The sequence below is a fragment of the Tubulanus polymorphus genome, chromosome 3 (genome assembly GCF_964204645.1).
Source record: "Tubulanus polymorphus chromosome 3, tnTubPoly1.2, whole genome shotgun sequence".
NCBI lineage: Eukaryota > Metazoa > Nemertea > Palaeonemertea > Tubulaniformes > Tubulanidae > Tubulanus > Tubulanus polymorphus.
In genome coordinates, this window is record NC_134027.1 from 7,753,876 (window position 1) to 7,776,273 (window position 22,398).

The 22,398-nt window shown below is 38.6% G+C and overlaps 1 protein-coding gene across 3 annotated transcripts in view; it reads left to right on the forward strand.

The window, feature by feature from the left end:
- Window positions 1-22,012, forward strand: part of LOC141901779 (cAMP-dependent protein kinase type II regulatory subunit-like) — a 44,711-nt gene extending 22,699 nt beyond the window's left edge. For all 3 annotated transcript variants that reach the window (XM_074789238.1, XM_074789240.1, XM_074789239.1), the window contains exons 3-13: window positions 1,731-1,783; window positions 3,066-3,149; window positions 4,037-4,078; window positions 8,052-8,116; window positions 10,598-10,751; window positions 12,105-12,206; window positions 15,670-15,744; window positions 17,257-17,322; window positions 17,693-17,750; window positions 17,858-17,926; window positions 18,265-22,012. In XM_074789238.1, the coding sequence (XP_074645339.1) occupies window positions 1,731-1,783; window positions 3,066-3,149; window positions 4,037-4,078; window positions 8,052-8,116; window positions 10,598-10,751; window positions 12,105-12,206; window positions 15,670-15,744; window positions 17,257-17,322; window positions 17,693-17,750; window positions 17,858-17,926; window positions 18,265-18,395 (899 nt within the window). In that variant the 3' untranslated portion in view covers window positions 18,396-22,012. The remainder of the gene's footprint in view (window positions 1-1,730; window positions 1,784-3,065; window positions 3,150-4,036; window positions 4,079-8,051; window positions 8,117-10,597; window positions 10,752-12,104; window positions 12,207-15,669; window positions 15,745-17,256; window positions 17,323-17,692; window positions 17,751-17,857; window positions 17,927-18,264) is intronic.
- The last annotated feature ends 386 nt before the right edge of the window (window positions 22,013-22,398 follow it).

The window sequence follows — 22,398 nt, forward strand, 5'->3', positions numbered from 1 at the left end:
CCTTTAATTGGCTCCTGTGAGGAATCTGAATTCAAACCATATAGCGTAAAAATGGAATTTCATCAGGAAACCGGCGATGAAGTCTTAAGGCGGATATGTTATAAGCCCCAAATTGTAGACTTACTGAATTGAGTGATTTGTATAAAGAATAGATTAGTAATGTAATACGAGTCCAGTGTACACATCGACAAGTAGGCTCATAACAGGGAAACTTGAGTAGATTGTAGATTTATATGGTGTACCACGCTGTACCACGAACCTTCTAGTTACAAGCGAGACAGAACCGCGGTAATCAGAATACGTTCTCTTTATTCTACATGGAAAATGAGTTTTTCATAGAATGAATAATTGTAGTTTTCGTTCAATCTATACATTTTTTCCTGGCGATAACTTTCAATTTGTAATTTAGGCCTATTTTTTATTCTAATTGTACAATGAATTTATGCTCGATTGGTATTCTTATGCAATATCGTCACCATAAAATATGAATAAATTGAATATATCAATATGAATAAATCAACCTTAAAATTGTATCTAAAAAAAGACAATTCAAAAGATGGGGGGATTTTTACCTACTTTTTTTGGGAATTTTTTACCCATGGGATTTTTACCAGATTGGATTTTCCGCTAACCCTAACTTTTCATTGGTTTCCCATGGATTGAAATGTAACTTCAAAATTAACTAGGTCAATATTACAACGAGCAACGAAGACACTCGCATTCGAGTTCGTAGTCTTTTGTGCGTCATTTGCTAATAATTACATTACACATTCTAATTAACGTCTGCGCAAAATTTGATTTAAAAGGAATAATAAACATCACACGATAGGTAAATTGAATTTTGTAGACGCACACACAACAATGTAGGACACTCACGGGGATAAATGAATCACGGGTGTCAACAAAAAGCTGAAATTTGTCTGATATACAGTGTAAATAATATTCTACTGTTGCAATTAGTCCGTTTTCATTTCCTGCACTGAATCGCATGTACAAACAACTGGATACAATTTCTGCTAAGGCTGGTAGTTATGTCGTCCCTCCCTCGGCGGGGATTCGAACTTGATGATAAGATTTAACCACAGCATGAAACGCAGCCTGGTGAGCCCAAGCACATATGCCTGCGCAGTGGGGCTTATCAGGCAGGGTTTCATGTCGGTTCATGGTGCCATCTGGATCAAATCAAGAAATTCTAGTTTATGAAAGAGAATAGTTTCATGACATTATTTCAAGATTTGCAAAATCAAATTAGGAACTATCAAAAATGGTACTGGAGTGTCCTGAACTAAACCTACAATAACACTCTTGTGTTTGAAAGCTTCCCCTAGTGGCTAAAAATGCTGAGCACTGTAAGCGGTGATCACACGAGCATGTTTGGCCCGGAACAACTGTTCACACGGGTGCCAAATGGGCCCAGGCTAAATTTGGCATGACCAAAAACGTTGGACCAGGCCCAAACCAGAATTTAGCACGGGTCAAATTATTTCATCTGAATTGCAACTGGTTCGGGAAGTCTCTCACTTTGCTTTGTATTAAGTATTGCTTAGTATCGAGTCACTGATTTACATGTGAACGCGATCTCTCTTATTTGACTCGAGTCTGATCCGAGCCCATGAGCCAAATTCTCTATGTGTAATCACGGCTATAGACACTGTATCACCTTGGTCAGTCAACACACACCAGCATTTACATGTGTCTTAAACAGTATTTTCATTCCATGGTATTTTCAGTGTCAGCCGAACGTTATGATCCCGAAGCGGATGAAGACGAAGGCGATGAACAGGTAAGTGTGGAGACCTCCCCTGTTAGTATACACCCTCCTCGACGCCGTCGCCGATGACATCATCTCTTTAGACGTCTTACTAACGACGTCGTAGCAGTTAGATTTTCGCATTAACTTTGATCTAACGTAGGCACCCCGTGGAAACAATCTAACCAATCATGATATTTCACGTTCTGATTAGCTAAGACCGTCTACTCGGGTGCATTCGGTGGAAATAGTAATTTTCTTTCGTCGACGTCGTCGTGCCCCGCAGAGCTAACGAACAATCCCTTTAACCCATCGTCAATATCCTGGCTGTAAACGCTGTAACATCGCTAGCATCGGTTTACAAATTCAACCTTCGTTTATAATTGATGATCATATTTTGCCTAGAATGGGCTACGCTCACCGGGAAAATGGCCTTCATTTATATTGATACCCTATAGCTGAAGCTCGAGTCTGCTATCTACCATGGTGTTTTGGCCGCATGGTGCTTGGCCCTGATATGACTGTCGAACGATGGTATAAAACTGGGGCCAAGTTAGAGCATGGATTCTAAGTCCATGGTTAGAGTTAACCAGTGGTTAGTTGACATAGAGACAATTAATAGTTCGTTGTTACTACGGTATTTATTTCCCCCCACCGCCCCCCCCCCCGGTTATCTTAAACCAACTCTTGAGCAACTGGTCCCTGGACCATTGGGTTCCGCAATCGGTTCGCATTCAAATGTTAGTTGAATGAATGAAAAATAACGATGAAATTGATTTAATGAAACAAGTCTAATTTCTCAAATTGATGAACGCGGCGAAACTGCAGCCTGAATATTGTCATAAGAAGAAGCCGATTCTATGTGGATGATATAACTATCGTTTAACTACAACCACTGATTGATGATTTACCTACGTATCACCCCCTGTTTAATGATCATAAAACCTGTGTGATATTCGACAGATTGAAAACCCGTTCGAAATGATGATGGATCGCGCTAGACATTAATCAGACAATGAGATATCTGTCTCTATCTCTCTCTCTGTACAGCCCTCCTGCCCGCCCACAGTTATTCATAACCTTAAATAGACGTCGGATTTTTATATAAACTGCACAATTTCATCACAAACAAAGCCGGGTGTATGTTTCTGATGAGATACACGAGGGATCGCAACTGAACTGAATGATTAGATTTTTGATCTGTCAACGTCGCGATATTTTCATTAATTCTCGACGAGTTTTCCTCATTTCAATTAAGCCGATGCACGTTTTTCTTCTACTTCAATGTTTTTCTTCTTTCTTTTTTTCGATACAGAAAGTTTATCCGAAGACGGACGAACAGCGAAAACGATTGAGCGAAGCGACGAAGAACATCCTCTTATTCAGGAGTTTAGACAATGTGAGTGTACAATGCGATTACCCGGGAATTTCTTTGTCCGTCTCTTCCTCCTCAAACATTGAAATATATATATATATATATATATATATATATATATATATATATATATATATATTATATATATCTTATATATGTTAGAAACTCGTCGGCATTTCATTAAACTTTTTAAAAAAGCGTGTCAACTCTTCACATTGATCTTCTATTGTTCCTACGCGTAATAATTGTCAAAAACCAATTGACACCTTTTTTACTTAAAGAAATGATCTCCTTACACTTACTCCGCCCAAAACGAAATGAACTTCTCTCCCTGCTGTTCCCATTGTTCGTTCTCATTTACCTATTGACATTAAAGCCGATGTCGGAGACATTTTCTACCATTTTAGTCGCTACGACTCTCCGTAATTCTTGAAAACTGTCTCGGGCAGATTCTTTATTAGTGTAGAGACGCGAAAGATCCGATGATAGATTGCGCAGTGTTAGCTAATTTAAATTGATTACTTTCTCGTTGATTCGCTTTCCTAATTTCTTGTTTGTCGATTGCATCGGAAGTGAAAAATTGCCCTGAACACGTTTGAATGGCGGTTCGGTTGCCTCAGTCACATTTCTCCTAGTATCAGGCAGAGAATGTTTTCATTGTCAGATACGTATCTAGTTTACGGATAAACTTGAAGAGTATGAGATTTTGAAAGGCAATCGAAATGTAATAGGAGCCTCCAGTCAGCGTATGTTTACCGGGTTTTGCCTCGTGTTTCTGCAGAATGATAATTAAAAAATTGTTGTTGATGGTATTTATCTAAGCTTTGGGGCCCTAGAGCTTAGATTTCGAGAACATACAAAAACAGCACAGAACATGTTTAAAAATCAGTCTTTTCGATTTTCTTTTTCAGCAACAAATGCACCAAGTAATCGATGCAATGTTTGAGAGGAAGGTAACTATATCTTTTTTATCTTATTCTATTTTCTGTGTTCGTAATCATCGCACTGCCGTGTGGCGGTCACTACTGATTTGTCGATGTAGCTAGTAATGTAATTTATTCGTTCATCACATTGACGCCTAACTAGATTTTTCCTGTTATATATATACATAACGGCAGTTTCTGCTCTCTGCCATCTACTACAGCCAAAATTGATGACTGCTGCCAAGATATGACAATAATAATTTCCTCTCTGAATAGCTCATTATCTGAATGGATCTGATCGTACACTTGTGAAGTATTTTGAAAATTAGATCGCTCTGACATTTCTCGGTAGATAGTGCCACAATCATGGCTGGTATTCTGGTATAACCATGCCATTACTGATAATAGAATGCGTATTTTCTTCATTGTCTTGAAATCAATTTGAGAATTTTTCCGAGCGACCATTTGGCGAATAAATAACAAACATACTACGTCAATGTTGCGCTCTGGATAGTACATCTTGCGGTACTTGTAGCATAAAAAAGATTAGTTAGCAGTGGCATTGTAGGGCAGTCGTGTTGATCTTAGTAATGCGCTTATCAAGTGGTCTGGATCGATTTTGGCTGGCTAAGAGCGGGCTGACACAACCTCGACGATATATACATTATGTTTAACCAGCAATTTAATAATGTACATGAGGGAAATCATGGCGTTCTCAGGATTTGAATTATTCTCGACATGAAATGTGCGGAATTCAAATATGGCTAGGTGTTCGCAGCGGCTACCTCTGCTTAACTAAAGCGTAATGTAATTCCTGTGAACTACGACAGTTACAGCAGTGTGTCAACAGTTGCTGACTATCTTTGAATGTTAGCAGGGTACGGCTGTCCCTGATGATCGTTTTCCTTCCCCCTTGTGGTATGAATAGATATCCTTAAACTTGGGTCTAGTCTCCAATAATGAGAATAGATTTGATAACAAAAATAGGGTCGCCACTCACCTGGAAATCAGGAAATGGTTAGGGAATTTTGTAAAAAGCTAACAATCGAGGAAAAATCTGGGAAATTTGTTGAGTTTGCTAGATGGTGCCTTTAATCAAACAGTTTCCGTCCAAGTTTTACGTATTTTACTTCGTTAATTGATTGGATTCTTAGCAGATCAAGTCAGGGAAAACAAAGTGCACATGTCAGGGAATAGTCAGGGAAAAAGCAAGTCGAATAAAAGTGGCAACATGTATGAATCAGTTTGTTAAATAACGCAGTTATCAGGTTTTTCAAATAGGGTTTCTCGAGTAAAGGGTTAACGCGGATAATTTTCTGCGCATATGGCGTTTCTCGTGGCGGTGTCTTATTTTAATAGTCAGACTTTAATTCGATGAACTAAGATTCAGTTTACAGCGATAGAAGATCCCGGTAATGGAGCTCATCAGGTGATCATATTAGATATAACGTCGACGGTCTATGAATCATTTGTCGGCGGCGTGTGCCATATTTATAAAGACTGGTATTATGAATGGCCCTCGTGTTAATTGTATTTATCAAATTGTCTTCCACTTTAAGTAATAAAAAAGCTTTTAAAAAGAAAATACTGCAAATATAAGTCATTTTTAGGATCAACCGTGTTGATGGTCCTGAAAATAACAGTCTGTTTGCTCTTGGTGGCACAAATTGTAACCGCTGGATATACACAGCTGGTATTTTGTCATTAGGCGAGAAATAGGGGTTCATTAGTCCGTCCACTCTGCCGTTTAGAAGTACTGGGAGAAAATGTTCAAAAATTTCAATGAATTTATCCCCATTCTACTTATCGGTGCTTGGCCTTAATTCTAGATAATGACGTCATTGGGAAAGTCCTTCGGTATTCAAGTCGCAAATCCCAGAACAAATCGTTTTTTTGTGGTCAAAAGTAAAACTGTACTCAGTTGATCCTACTGGACCCATGGTCCTTTATTCATGCATAGATATGATAGAGCTTATTCGTTTCAAAAAAAATAGGAGCGTAGAATTTTGTCCGAACATTAGTAGAAGTTCGATGGAAAATCTTAGTCATTGTGCGGGGGGGAAAATAATTATGCTAATTTTTCTCTAGTTAGGCTAATTACTCGATACGAAAAACATCTAAACTTAGTTAGCATTTTGATGTCGAATGAACCGACGGGATCTGTCGGATTCGCCACCGATTGATCGGTTGGGTATCGGTAGGCGTTGTTGTTTATCTCGGATTGTTCCGGCATTTATCGACTTCTATTCTCGCGGAGACTTTCGACATGACTTTTTTTTATTCGTCGTTCGATGCGATCGACGCGCGGCGGTCGGTCTGTATTCGCCGTGCATCTAATGCGCCCCGAACGAGCCCGGATAATTGGATCTTGCTGACGTCCATACATCTGTCTGTTGGTTGTCATCTCGCGCTGATATGAAAAGCCCGGATGGCCGGTAATGCCGTCAAATCATCACCGCTGATGATAATACAGCTGTTTAGTGGCTTGTGTACATGAGGTGATCAGAAAGAATACTTCATTTGTCGCCGAATCGAACGGAGCCCTTGATCAATTCCATTGTCTCGAGACCACAAAATTCGGTTTGTGTTTAGGGACGTCTGTTGGTGGCATGTAAGAGGCTGAACTTACTGAAGTCATCAGTCTTTTACCGGTCGTATCAATCCAGGATTCGTCGGTCGTCGAAATCTTCTTGAAGTATCAAAGACACTTTCTTTGACTTTGATTGCGCATACGCAGATCGCTCTAGTCTGCAAGAACCGTTTGAAATACCGCAGTGTGCCACTCACTACCGTATATTGGTTGCTGTGGGGATGATGTTGATCATGGACTATGTAACTAGTTTTCAAATCCAAGCAGTAATGAAATGATAAATTATCAGTTGGGAACTGAGAGGCATGTCATTTGCCCTTTGTTTAAAGAGCAGAAAGACATTAGCGACTACGTTTAACAGCGAGTCTGCTGGTCCGCCGTGAACTTTGGTATTTTGTCATTCAACAGTTGGAAATGCAGTCGCAGTCGTTTTTATCTCCCCGATGACAAACATTTGCTTAAGGAGAGATAAAGCTTTTTTAAGTCTTCCAATATTTAAGAATATGAAATATTCCGTTGGGAAATACGTTTTAAATATTCTGATCTATTCAGCAGATTGAGGGATGAGATCTCCGTCTTTTGTTTTCGATTTATTTTTTCTATTTTCGCTTACCGGGGGTACGATGAAAAAAGTAAGCAGCGGGGAATCGAAAATTGAATTACAGGGGACGCTTTGATTTATATATTTTTCATGCCGCGACCACATTCGTGGTTTATTAACGTGCATTACGCTTTCGTGAAAGCGATGACGACTGCGCGAAATATGGTTTGCTCTAGGATGCATTACGCCGGTGAGGCTATTTCAGGTCTTACCGTTCATTCGTTCGTCTGTCTCGCGGTATGGTAATTCATATTTTACACACTTAATAAACCACGAGCGTCTCCAGCGTCATTAGTGAAACAAATCAAACGGAAACTCTCTCAAAGTGTGAACTCAACTCAACTCAACTGAAAGCGTAGAATATCGGTATGATTCCGGCTGATATTAGATATTCTAACACTAAGGGGTTGTAGATCTACACCTTGCAACTATACATAATCCCTTTTTTCATCAAATGTTTTACCGAATCATAGGAAGGAATATTTTTAGGTTTTCTTTAGATGAGTGTTGCATCCTTGGATGTATTTCAACTATTGCTAAACAACATCCTTATTCAGTTGGTATTTGTAATTATTGTCATGAATATGAATAGTAAACAAGGGTGAATCAGTGCCCTTATTCATTTTGTCAATAACGATATTTGGTGCATTTCTCAGTAGGGAGTGCAGGCTATATTGCCTTTTTAGACATCAAAATGCCCGTTTGGGATGCGACTTTGAAATTGGCCTCCGGATCTGCCCTGTATATCTACATTTTTGGGGCCTTTAAGCTCATTTTTAAAATAAAGATATTTTCATTTCTTTTGATTTCAGGTAACGCCTGACGAACATGTAATTGACCAAGGAGATGATGGAGATAATTTCTATGTTATTGACACGTAAGTTTACATTTAGTCACATCCTGTGGCCAGCGTTTGCTTGCTCTGAATAATTATTAATAACTCAAACCGGTTTACCGTGCTCTTATTTGAAACCTGCTGATAATCATTTCGACCAATTATTCATTCATTGAGTGCTCTTTATACAGGTCTCTCTCCCCTCTCGCCTCTCCCCCTCTCTCGCTGTTTCTGCTCCCCTCCAGGGGACTGTTATCCCTCTTTCTTAACTGTAGCCCTCTTGTCATATTTCCAACTGCATTGAGATTACAAGCCTCTCATTGTTTCTCAGCAAAGAAAACTGCCTCATTTTTACCTGCCCTCCCCTTTTGATCTAACAGAGAAGAAGCATTTGAATGTAAACTTTTTTAGGTATCAATTTTATGTTTTTCATTTTTCCGTAAAATTTCAGGGCAAGTTGATATTTTCAGGAGGGGTGCACACGCTCGTATCTACCTGTGATGTATGTCGGCTACCACGCATAAAATGCATCCTCACTGAAATGAACGTCGTGTGTCCCTTATGTCCTTGCTTGCCTTTGAAAGACTCGCGCTCACGTGGTCCCCCTATTCAATCAGTCCCTCACATCCCACACTCGCGCCTTTTAATCGAACCCACGTTTAATCAGCCTATACTACAAACTAAACTATAATTTCATAGGGTCGGTAAGGTTGATTATGAGCTGTATATTGTGCTGGCTTTTTCCACTGCGTTGAACATAATTGTTATCGTTCTCCTCACGTAGTCGTCGTCGTCAGCTACTCCGTCGACGTCGAGAACTGGAAAGCTTCACGGAGAGGATTTAGCTTTGATCTTGAAAAATGATGTTTCAGCTACAGCGTTGTTACCCGGGAAACCCTGGTCAATTCAAAGTGCTAATCGAAATTGGATTGCTCCATATTAATGTGGAATTAAAAAGTAACGACTGCGACGAGCTAATCTTTCGTCATCCCGGCGCGAGATCGGCGATGAACGTGAAAGCCTCCATCGGTGCTTCAGATCCACGTATTACCGTCAGATTTTACTGAATGTTCAATGTTCGTTTTATCCAAGTTCCAGGATACTCGAATCTTGGGTATAGTCGACTGTATACTGGATATTTTCAACATGTTTCTGCTAACTTGTAGCTGTAACAAGCCAATATATTAGATTAAAAAGATTCTGTAAATTAGCTATCACAAGATCAGCGAGGCCTGGCTCAGACCAGAGTTAAATTTGGCCAGTGCCTAATTATAGAGCGTGTCAATCGCTAAATAATGCTGTGACAAAGTGAAGTGAGTCACTTCCAGCACCAGTAAGCATTCACACGCAATAATTTGAGCTGAAAATTTGGTATGGCTCAGGTCTGACGTTTTTGGTATGGCCATAGGCATGGGTCCATTTGGCACCCATAGCAACGGTTGGCCTTGGCTCATTTGGCACATAGGCCAAAACCACTTGCGTGATCATAGCTGTTTCGTTCCCTGTGGTTTTGTGAGTCAAACAATAGATAAACAGAGAATGAAAAAAACTGGTTATATCGTTATCGAATCTCAAATGATGAAACCCGCAAAGAGAAACCTTTCATTCTTATTTTCATCCTATTAAGCGCAAAAAGTGATATTCTCAGGTACGGGATTTTTTGGCCAATTCTTGGTGCCAGCAAATCAACAGGCGAGATTCTTGTAATCTCCGAAAGTTATGCGCGTAGATCCGTCGATCCTCGACGGATTGAGAAATAAATGAACGGGATCGCGATATCCAGTGCGCTGCCATGGCAACAAAGGTATTTCCTGCTCGGAGATTTTGCCGCTTTTCCACAAGTCAAAGTCGGTTCATATGACGATGTCATCGGCGGCGGAGGTATACAACCAACGGTCTGTGTGTCGACAACGCGTATCGTATCCCTCAGGTGACTGGGGAATACTGACGTTATCTCTGCGTCTCTTTCTCCTTGTTCAGAAAACAATCAGTTTTTGGTACGAAGCACCTAATCATCGTGAGAATTCCGCCCGTGAGGCAGCGCGCGCGCCCGCGCCAACACGAAACGACAAGAACGAATCAATCTAGAAAAAAAGACCAGGACCCGAGCGCTATTAAGTATTCTATTTCCGGCGTTGAAGAGGAAATAACGGGTTTCTCATGTTTTTTTACGACGATTCCCATTAGTTACGGTAATAATAGTTTTCCATCGAGGCGTACCCTCGGACGCGATGTATTCTGTAAACTGTAATATTGCCCCGAAGCCCTGGTTTGCTTAGCGATGCTATTCATTGCAATTGCGATATTGTCGTTTTTGCACCAGGTGTGAAGCAACTTTACTCCAATCACTGTCACGGTAAATCATTTCTATCGTCGCCCGCTCACAAAAAAATCTTTAGCTCATTGCGACCAAGCAGATCATTGCATTTTTTAGAGTATGTTTTTCAGTTTGAAAACTTATGATCCCTCGAAGCTTTACTTCAATTTTCAATCATAACGTTATATTTTATCATGTACTTTTAGGGGCACTTATGATATTTATGTAGAAGTTGATGGTAAGCCTAAATGCGTAGGACAGTACGATAGTCAAGGCAGCTTCGGTGAATTGGCTTTAATGTATAATATGCCTCGTGCTGCAACTATCATTGCAACATCGGAAGGAACTCTTTGGGCTATGGTAAGTGAAATCAAAAATATTTGTGCTCTGGGTGTTTTTGTTGGTGGGAGAGTAAGGAATGGCTCTGATTCTGGGGTTTTATATGGAATCAGAAGCAAAAGTTCCTTTCATAGCTCGCTTGCTCGTTTTAAATTAACCGAATCAAATTGACGAAAATAATCACGGATTAGAAATTGAGAAATGCTGCAAAGTTGACTTTTCTCACACGCATCGATAAGATTTCAGCTACAATTCGAATTTAACGGCTTCATTTGCCTGCGCAGAATTCTCAGAACAATCACCGCTTCGAAAACAAATCTGTTTGAAATATACCTGAAACTTAAGTCTTTTAGATAATTTGCTTGACGAATTGATAATTGCTTGACCTTAAACACTTGATAGAAACAAAAAATATTTATTCGATTTCTGCGATCGATTATTGAAGGATATTTTCGTCATCAATTCTACGCTCTATTTACTAAGACATTTCGAACTACCCTGCAATTTCATCGCGGTAATTAATTTATGTAGCTTGTTTTCGAAGAAGCGCCATTTTCAGTCGTAACTACCCAATATTTGTAGCGTTGCGTTTTTCAAAGGGCGCATGTGCCCCGCGGCAAAACTGATGAACTTTGATGATCAAATAATATAAGCGGATGTTACGCAGAAATTTGCAATACGACTGTGTAGTTCTTATAGACAGCGTCATCTTCTCTTGAGCATAGTGTTCGCTTACACTTCTATGTCTTGAGATATACATTTATTTTTCATCCCTTGACAGCTGTCTTCCATTAATGAATGGCGTTATGTTGTAACGGTAATCAAAGTGTCGTGGAAACTGAAACGTATTCGTAGAGTTCAGTACTTTCAAGGTTTTTCCAATAGATTCTAATGGATGCTATTCGTTCGAATATTCTGTAGATTCACGGGGTGAAATCTTTATGGCCTCCTCCATAAAAGATGGCAGGCTCCTATTTTTCGTATCACCTCATTTCAGAGCAATTATCAGCATTGATAGAGTATTGACATCCCTGGTAGGGGCAGCAGATATTTTATTTGGGGTGGCTGGTTCTCAGAGGGGTGGATATAAAAATGAAAGGGATGGCCCCCCTTCCAAACCTGTTGTGGAGAACACTGCTATGATATCATCTTATTGCTTACTAGAATTTGATGTTTGAATCTTGCCTGAATATGATGTCATAGGGAGATAAAGGAGTCAGCTATGTTTTAATTGTAGGGAATCTTTGCCACACTTAAGAATCGTCGCTAGTTTTGCGTTTTGAATCAATGATTAAAATGATGATTACAAATGGTAGTCTAATTAGACCGACGCCCGCTGGATACGTTTTAATCAATCGTTGCTTTAATTTACAGGATCGAGCCACGTTCAGACGCATCGTATTAAAGAACGCTTTCAATAAACGCAAAATGTACGAAAATCTCCTCGAAAATGTACCAATGCTCAAAACATTAGATGTAAGTATCGTTAATTTCAATCTAGTCGTTTGTCGTCCCCCCATTCCTTACCTCCTGCCGAGGGATAAATTCAATTTCGTTTACATCCGCTTTTATGGTTCCTTATATCATTATTCATAGTGAAGTGGGCTAAGCTTTAGAGATGGTAGTAGTAAAGACATGTGATTTTTGCTACTATCGTATTAGGAAACGTTGGCCCTATCTTAGCAATAACGACTGTACAGTTAGTTCACAGATACTAACTACGGTCCGTTATTCGCTACTCAATATGGAAATGCGCATGACACTTATCAATAGGCATACTTCTTATCAGCGTTGTGGATATACATGGAAACTAATCATTCTGGTCAAGTTGAACGTTGTTACTGGGATCCTGCGCTACCGAGAGGAGGTTCCTCCATTGATTTCTCGCATCGGTTTCGCAATATATACATGCAATGCGACATAATTAACTGTATCTTGATGACCGAGCTATGGGATATATATGTTCACCACTGGTCATCAATTTGGTACCAGAATTGCATTGAATATTTTGCCGCGAAGGCTGCGTCTCAGTTATCAGTCAGACCCTCTGTCACTTCTCTGCTTTCTCAATGTCAACTGAAGGCTTTGTCCTGTATCAGTTTTCTCTCTCTCTCTATGCCAGAGAATTGAGGCACTCGGTGACAAGCGTGCGTAGAACTGAAGATGAATTTCAGAATGTAGTTTCCGTCATTGAAAACGAAGTGTATAGCGAGGTCTCTGACAACAAGTGATTACTACTAGTTAAACATACAGTTGGATATGAGATTGACGGTGTAAAATGGAAATGTATTTAAAGTTTATCGATTAAAAATATGATTCAGGATGAAAATCAATTCAGTCAAAACAACTCCCAAGACAAGGATTAGTGTCACTTTCAAGGTTTCAACTAAACCGTCACCAGTCAGCTGGCCTAGTTTAAGGTCACCAGTTTCGTCAAAGAACCTACATTAGATAATGTGCACCCTAGTGAATGAACTACGGTAATCATAGTTGCCATCCTAACATACAATACAATTAGTATTAATGAAAACAATTGAAGACAGAATTTTCAGTTTTATTAAAGGATGTTTAAGTACAATAGAATTTATAGCCACCATCCTAATTTTATTCATTCACTCCGTTCATCGTCGAATTTTGTTGTTTGATTTGATTTTTTAACTGTTCGATTTCGAGAGTCAGTTTGTCTCGTTCTAACGCCTTTTTCTCCTTTTCGATCAGTTGTTTGTCCCTCTCGATTTCCAGTATGTGTTTCTGTAGCGCGAATAATTCTCTCTGTTGCTGCCGTCTCTCCTCAGTATTCTCCTCGAATTCGCTCGACCTCGGCGGAGACAGCGCCGTCATCGAATTTTTCAGATTAACCAGCGGGTTTAAAGCTCTGTTTCGCGAAGACTTGTCGCCGAATGTCGACAACATCGTACCGACACGCGATTCTTCGGTGACCTTGACATCGGGTTCGCTAGCGGCCTTGAACTTTTTATTGGGCGGCCATAAGTCGTCGTCGTTAACTTGTATTTCGACGTCGGCTTTTTCGTACGGGGTCATTTCGTTGTCCGTCTCGGATCTCATATTCAGGAATTGTTGTTGATTGTAGATTAAATCTTTCAATACGGGGAACTTCTGCGAAATCTTCGTCGTCGGGTAAGACGAAGGCGTATCCGGCGCCATGTCGTCGAACGAGCCGTCGTTGATGCTTTCGACGTCGGAAAATTCAGCCGTCGAGTATGCGGCTGCGGCCGCGGTGGCGGCGCCGGACTGTGCCGACCCGATCATTGGTTGTTTCGACTGCGGTGGTGTCGAACTCGGCTGCATGCTCATCGGCGCGAACACGTTCTGATCGGATTCCATTTCGGTCGTGTCGATGTCTTCGTTGATCGCTTCATTTTCGATCATTTCGGCGGTATCGTCGTCGTCGTCTTCGTCGTCCTCGTCGTCGTCCATCGGTTCGCGTTTGATTCGCGCGTCGTCGCGGTTGATCATTTTCATGTAGCGTTTTCCGACCATGCCGGCGTTGATGATTTTCAGCGAGGTCGCCGACAGCTGCCGGGTCGGGTATTCGCCGGTCGTCAGCGCTTTTTGATACGAGACGAGTTCTCGTCGAGCCGTGTGCAGCAGGTTCTTCCATTTTCTGCGTACGTCGCCGATGCAACGTTTCACGCCCGGATTATGTTTATTCAACACGACGCTGATTCCGTACCAAACGGCGTGCTTGCGACTGTTCACTTGTCCGTTAACCTGCTTGTTCAATATGATACCTTTCTGTTTGATCACCTGGTCGACGACGTACATGTTTTCGCGATCGGTGAAATTCGGCTTGCGTTTAATCCACTCCATCGTGCCCTGATCGACGACGGCGGGCGGCATGTAACCGTAATTCGTTAACGACTCGGCTTCCATTACACCTCGATTATCCATAGTTAATTGAGAGTTAATTGCCTAGCGTTGATTAATCCGGTTCAATCTAAATCCGACTGAAGAACTATTTACGCGTTTCAGTTTATATCTAAATAATTCATTTTAATCCGTCGAAATCCGAGCACGAATTCGTCGCTAAGTTATTCGGTACTATAATGAAACAAGTTTTCATGCCAGAGTCTTCACACACTATTATAAGTCTTATTTATGGACGATATCGCGATATCCTCTCTCCTAATTCTCATCAAATATATAATTTGTCATCATTCGGTAATTCTCCGATCCGTAATATTATATCCTTCACACATCTGTCATAATTCGGTGTAGATTTATAACGATGAATAATTTTTCTACGACTCGGTTTCTTATATCTGATGTCTGCGTGTGAAAAGCATTACAGCATAGGAGTGAACACTCTAGCTAGCTGAATGTGGTCTGAGCTATGTCTAGTGTAGTTAAACCTCGGATAAAGCTTAGTTTGTATCTCAGCCAATAGAATTGTGCGTGCGCTGAGTCGATCAATAAAGTAATGCTACAAGCAAAATATAGCCTAGGTTTATAGGTCAGCGCAGTTGTTATTAACACAGGCTTAGTTCTGACTACGCACAATACACCTCGACAATAGAACTAAAACTGGTTTATTTTTAATTTCTCAACTACACAAATCACTACGAAAACACGGCAATTTGTTTCCTAGACAATGCTCTACTACGCTCAATGCTCAATAATTATTAAAGATTTTTCGAAGATGCGTAATTAATTCTGTGTAATTCGCAGAAATATTGACTTTATATGAGATTATGATGAGAATCCGTTTATGGAATGATTACTTCTGAATTTTGGTTATAGCTTCGTGGTAATAACTATAAGAGACTATTCATACCTCAAATAGTAATGAACATTTAGGCTTTGAATATTTTTTTAATAAGCGGAATAAAATGTTTCAATATTTATTTCCTGATTTTAAAGGTCTATTACAATTAAAATCCACTGTTGATTTTCACTTTATTCATGTGTATTTTTGCAGAGTTATGAAAGAATGAACGTCGCGGATGCTTTAGCACCGAAAACATTCGAAGATGGAGATCTCATCATTAAACAGGTAATCGTGAGATTGAATACGTATGTCTTTCGAGACTTATACTTTCTCTGATTCAGTGTCAGGTCGTCGAAATATTTATGGTCCTGAAACACCAGTTAGGCTGAGTAGCCTGCGACCCAATCTACTTCATTATTATACAGTTGTATCATACGTATGATATTTTGTGAAGTACATTTCTGCCCTTTTTGTTGAACTTTGGTTCATTTATTCCTATACGATTTTTTTGTGCCAATAACGCTGATCTCTGTGTTATTAGGCGGCTAAAACTCCTTCTGTTGTGTCAATTTTGTGTTGATATGAATGCTATTTTATTAGTTGACATTTAATACTCTTGTAGAGCTATGGTTATTTGTCTGGAACAATCTGCAGCCCTGTTGACCATTGTCAAACATGCTACTTCTCATAAACTTGATTCCGTTCTCTATTTACCGAAGATTTTTTTATCTCAATCTCTTGCACTGTAGTCAGATTAGTTTTTTCGTAGAGTGTAAAAATGAATATTTTTAAGATGAACTTTGGTATATTGGTATTTTATGCGCTCTGGCTTATAATATAAGAATTAAATTTTTTTTGTGGCGCAAACTACTTGCCATGTACAAGTTAAACTTAAACCCTTAAAAGTGGAAGGATAAATCTATCATAGACTGCATCATTCGAGATACTGACAGAGCCATTCGCATTAGATTTGCTTCCAAGATTTTCACAATATGGGTTGAATAATATATGAACTAAATTCAGCCGTAGGAGGTATATGTTCATCACAGGGCAGCTGCAGCAACTGGTCTTGACAATCCTGACAGTTCAATTGTGAGGTCCTTAGAAAAAATATCGAGAAAATGTCCATGTGCGCAAATGGTTTTTGTCTGATTCGTAATTCCACCATGAGTAAAAGTGATTGAGTAGAAGGAATGAGGGGAGCCCATCATGTGGTCTAATTTTTCCTAGTCGCACTACCACGCAACACCGCAATCTACTGTGTAATTATATTATCAAAGAAACAGCGCACAAATTGCTTCTATTGTGTTGGTTATATATGTATATATCACTCATCTTCCGGTGAGATTTGAATAATGACATCTTTTAGGAATAGACCTTGCTCTATTCAGTCACAAAAAAATATTTAGTATATAACGCTATCATATGCGGTTATCATAGTGTAGTTTTACAGTAAACTCTGCCCATCTTGGACACTAAATCTTCCGCCATCTTTTGCAGACCACTAATTGAAATTTGAAAACATCAAGGTTAAGTCGAAGCATGTGGCCAAATTATTTTTGAAGCTTATAGATGGTGAATACTGAGGCATGAGGACGTTGTCTCTGAGATTGATCGATCAAAGCACCATCCGCGTGTGTATTTTTATCGCAACAGGTTCATTACGCGATTAATCAATAGGGACTGATTCATTAATATAAGCGAGGTTATATCTATCAATTGTCAGAGGTTTCACCCGACAAGGTGAAAGTTGTCGTTTTTATTTGCCGATTAATCATTTTTGTGTTTTTATTCCAGGGTGACGATGCTGATTGCATGTATTTCGTCGAGGAAGGTGAAGTAAGAATAACCATGACTAACATGGTACGTATGAACGTGCTGAGGGGATCAGAGGTTTCGTTTCGACATCTTCTATCAAATACTTATTAATTCGGAATCAATAGGTTCTCGTGATTAACCAATGATTGATTTTATTGCACTTATCAGCTTGGATAGGTCTTTATCCTGCTGTTGAATTAAGAGAACCGTGTGGTCCAGGGCCCCACAATCCAACACTCCATCCTTATCGATATTGATTAATCAATTATGAATTGTGTCAAGACTATTCGATTTTCCAATTTTGCCAATTCTAATTCGCGGTTCTCTGCTGCATAGGTGGCCTTCTCTACTGCATAGGTGGCAGCACCATCTGGTTTGAAGTATTATTTCTGGTATTTGCCGTTATGTTTTTCAGAATGATCCGAATACCGAAGTTGAATTAACCCGATGTAAAAAAGGCGATTATTTTGGAGGTGTGTTTGACTTCACTATTGCTGATATCAATGATATAAATGCAGTATGTTCGATGACGTGGAATCTGATGATTTACTCATAATTCGGATATTTTTCTCATTTTCAGAATTAGCACTTGTCACTCATAAACCGAGAGCAGCTTCTGCTTATTCCGTAGGAACAACGCGTTGTGCAGGTAAACGCATAATATTTCTCGCATATGGATAGTTATTGATTCGCGTGTATTTTCACTTTCTATAGAATGACTGTCCGGTCCACGTGTTACCTAGACAACATACTATAATACCTGCAATCATTGGTGTCTACATGATGCGTTGCTTGAATGAAAAAATGTCAGGCATTATCAATCACGGCAGTGTTCTCCGATACAGGTTTTAGAGGAATGGCGACCCCTATCATTTTCACATCCACCCATCTGAAAATCAGTCACCCCCTTATGATATATCTGCTAAGGATCTAAAGGATTGTTTTGTTTTTTTTTCAATATCACGTCTCTTTTGTTCTGTTTTTCAGTACTCGATGTGCATGCGTTTGAAAGACTATTAGGACCTTGTATGGATCTTATGAAACGCAGTATAGAAGATTACGAAGGTCAACTTGTCCAGATATTTGGCTCAAAGAGCAACATCTCAGACCTACGATAGCTTCTCGTATAGATAGAAAATCATTATGAAATGAAAGAAAAAATTTTCAGTATGCGCAAAACATCAGGGGGAGCCTAGTACAGGCACAGGCTCTCAACATTTTAGTATTTTGTACTCTGATGTTTCTTTAAAAATTATAATTTATGGTTATCATTCACGATCAATTAAAAAAAAAGTGAATGATCGATCGGTCAAATTAAATGCGTTTAAATAGTATAGTATGTTATGTTTCTGTTAAATTCTAATTATTAGCCTTGTAAGGAAGGGTTATGCATATTTCTGGCAAAAACAGTTACCGGTACACAAAATTAAAAGAAAATAGTTTATGATTTAAGAGGTCATCTCTGATAGATTGTTTTTTTAACGTATGTATATATATATATATATATATATACTGGAACATGTACCGATGTTAAATGATTCATCTAGACTTGAACAATGCAAGCTATACAAACTTACCTCTTCGAGGTCAATTAATGAGCATGAAGCTATATTAGTGAGCATTAGCTATATCGAATACTTCAAAGCGTTCTGATTGATTTAACAACAGGAGCCGCGTTTATAAACTTGGTACCAATAACTTGCGAGGTGTGTTCATAGTATCTAGAGGCGTAACGTGAATGCCTACAAAACCAGGCCCTGGACTTCAATTTAAGACTGGCCGTAGAAAATTTTGTGCTGCAAATTGGACCTAAGCAACAAATGGTCTTCCAGTTAATACGTACGTGCAGAAGATGAGTATTGATTTCTGAACTGGAAATTTAAAAAAAAGAAGATTATGTCCTTCCACCATATGATCATTAAGACCTGTCTGCCTTGATATTTGAATGGACGTGTGTTGTTACGTGTAAAACATGAAACCTGTGCTATGCTTTTATTTTCTTCATATTGATAATCGCTGCCACAAAAACAGCGTCGTTACTTTCGAATCTTGCCTCAATTTACTCAATCTGTCGGGTGTTAACTTATAAAACAGACGAAAAACTCAATTCTGACCTCAATTCGGATGAGAAATATGATGTGCCGAAGACTTAGTAGTAATTAAGCAACATTCCATCTTGTGCTGTGTTACAAAGCCTATACTAAGGAGATTTTGTGTTCGATTTCAACATCAATGAATCATTATATGAATATCGGTATAGTACTAGATTTTACAAAAAAGGAATGTTCCAGCAGTAATATATTAATTATATCATCACTGAATGTATCTAATATATGTATATAGACCTATATATGATGTGTACGTGGTGTTCCGACCCTTTGTACAGCATTTGTGTTCAAAAAAATATTCACCACAATCCGTGGGAAAAAATATATGCTACTATTTTTGTAAATTTCGATGGATGACGATCACGCGGACATCTATCCGTCTGAGGGTATCAAATAAGATAGATATATTCATCACATATCATTCGATAATTTCGATATTCATGTATACGCATGCATGGATACATTATATATGTATATATGTTTGCTGTCGTGTGTCGTCACCTTTCATGAATCGTTTCGACTCATTCGTCCTCATCGTTGAAAACCAAAGCACTGATAGCAATTCGTCGATGAACGAAGTCACCGCATTTTTATGTAAGTGCTTTATAAACCAGATGTTTTTCATACTGCGTGCAAAACACTATGTAGCTTAATGAACAAATCATCATAATTCACTGATTCTCAGCCACCCTAAACGACCGCGGCTCAATAGTGCCGCCACTGATTGAGAAGGCGCCGATCCAATGTGTTGGTGTTTTGAAAACAAACTCTTGTTATCCTGTCATACATTAATTAATTCTATCTATTTATTTATTTATTTACTTAAATTGCCATTTTTTGTGTACTGGTGAAAAATTTATCTTAAGCGACATCATTGATGACCTATAGAGGAAGAGTTGCGAGTAATTATATATAGGATGACTGTTCCTCTGCCATTTACTTTTCTTTCTATGTGGTACCTGTGTATGGTGAGAATATGACAAATGCCTATTTATGTAATTCATGAGGGTCCTGATTTCAGAAATAAGTTTAACAAAGAATTATTCAATTTCATCACAATCTCAAGGCTCAAGGGGTAATTATAGATTTTGTTTTCTTGAAATGTGTACTGTACCTGAAAAAACCAGCGTGCAGTTGTATAAAACATACCTGGCTTTTCTATACGTGTGAATATATATAAAGTAGGATTTTATTTTGTTTGATCAACTAGTCAATATTCTCACCTCTCACCTAGCGAAATTTTGTAAGATAAAACAAATTCCTCATTATCTGAACATAATTAGAGTATAGTAGCACAGCTGGACCCAGATCCAAAGATCTGTGTTAAGATTTTAAGCAGAGTTAACTCATGGAAAATGAACTAATTTTAACTCTAACTCATTATTGTGGAACTGGGTCCAGGTCAAAAGCTAACTTAATATTTTGCTAACCAGGGCAGATTTGGATGTCGTGCTAAAATCTAGTATTCCAACAAAATATCTATGAATTCAGTCTTGGAAGTGAATTCACGTGCATAGTGCGTGGGTTAACTGTCAATTGTTCACATTATGGGAGAAAATTTCCATTTATGTATAAATACATGTGTAAAATTCATTCATACCCGAAAAATGCTGTATGAAATTACGCAAAATAGGCAAGGATCGATAAGTGATATAGTACGTTAGTAGTTTATAGTATTAGAATTAACCAGAACTGTTGTAAGTTCACCGATGCCCGCAAAAACTATATAAACTTATATCATTAAAACTGTATTTCATTTAACTAACTTGTAGGCATACATACGTAGCAGGTTACTCCTGTATTGTTCTGATTTTCAAGATGTATGAAAAAGAGTTCTGCCTGTATGGCTTTATCAAAACAAAAATATTGCTGTGGATTTTGTGTGTGCCTTCTCGTTTTGCATTCAACGTTTAAACAAAAGTTTCCTTCCTTCGTTTCCCAATCATTTATTGATTAATACAATTATATTACTAATAATAATACTGATGTAATAATAATAATCATTCCCGAAAACTGAAAGGAATTCATCGTGAAGATCCGTTGTTGTAATACTGTTACAAGATGTATGTATATATTATATAAAATTACCTGGATTTTATTTTGACTGATTGATTATATTTTTTGTAATGAATTCACGCCATTGATTAATTAAAGTTATTGATTATAAATATAATTGGAGAGATGGACGTGTAAAATCGTTAATTAATTAAAAGTCATATTGTATGAATTGATTTGTGTTGGCAAAGCTTAATTTTTGATCCATGGAATTTAGTCTCAGGAACAATGTTAACTGTTTTTCATAACACTAGGGGTCTCTGTATGTAGGGTAATGACATGTGATGCCTTTATCATCAGATAACTCTTTTGAAAGCTTACAAATTTAAGAGACTTTTGGGCCTCTAGTGGGTCACCTGTCAAGTGGATTAAAGTTATTATACATGAAATGTTTGAATCATTATAAAGCAGTAAAGATCTTTATAAGAAATCACATACCAAAGAACTGATGAGATGAAATATGAATCATTAATTGTAAGTGGATTGTACTTCCATTCATGATGTTCCGGTTTTTTTTCATTTACTGGTTGCTACTGTATTATTGAATTATTGTGTTGAGAATGTCATTTGAAAAATATCCTTTATCGTCAAAGTTCTAAACGGTATAGTTTGTTTGTTCTTTCAACTTCTGAGGATGTAGTTACTCCAATTGAGGATTATTCAAGTGGTCTTGAGGTTCCCACCGAGGGATCATTGTGATTTTGACAATGTTTTGATGGCATTTCAACTGACAGCTCCGTTAATGAAAATGTGTTTCGACTGGCTGACTAAACTGGCTTTCCTCAATACAAAATACTTGGTTCCTTAGAACACTTTGTGAAAACGTAGCACCATTACTAACTGCTCATCATTTGAAACGGGTCTAGTGCTGCTGCGATAACAGGAAACATGAACTAACATAATACTCGGAGTCTGAACGGCTGTAGTGTACAAACTATCTACCAATATGTGGGCTGGA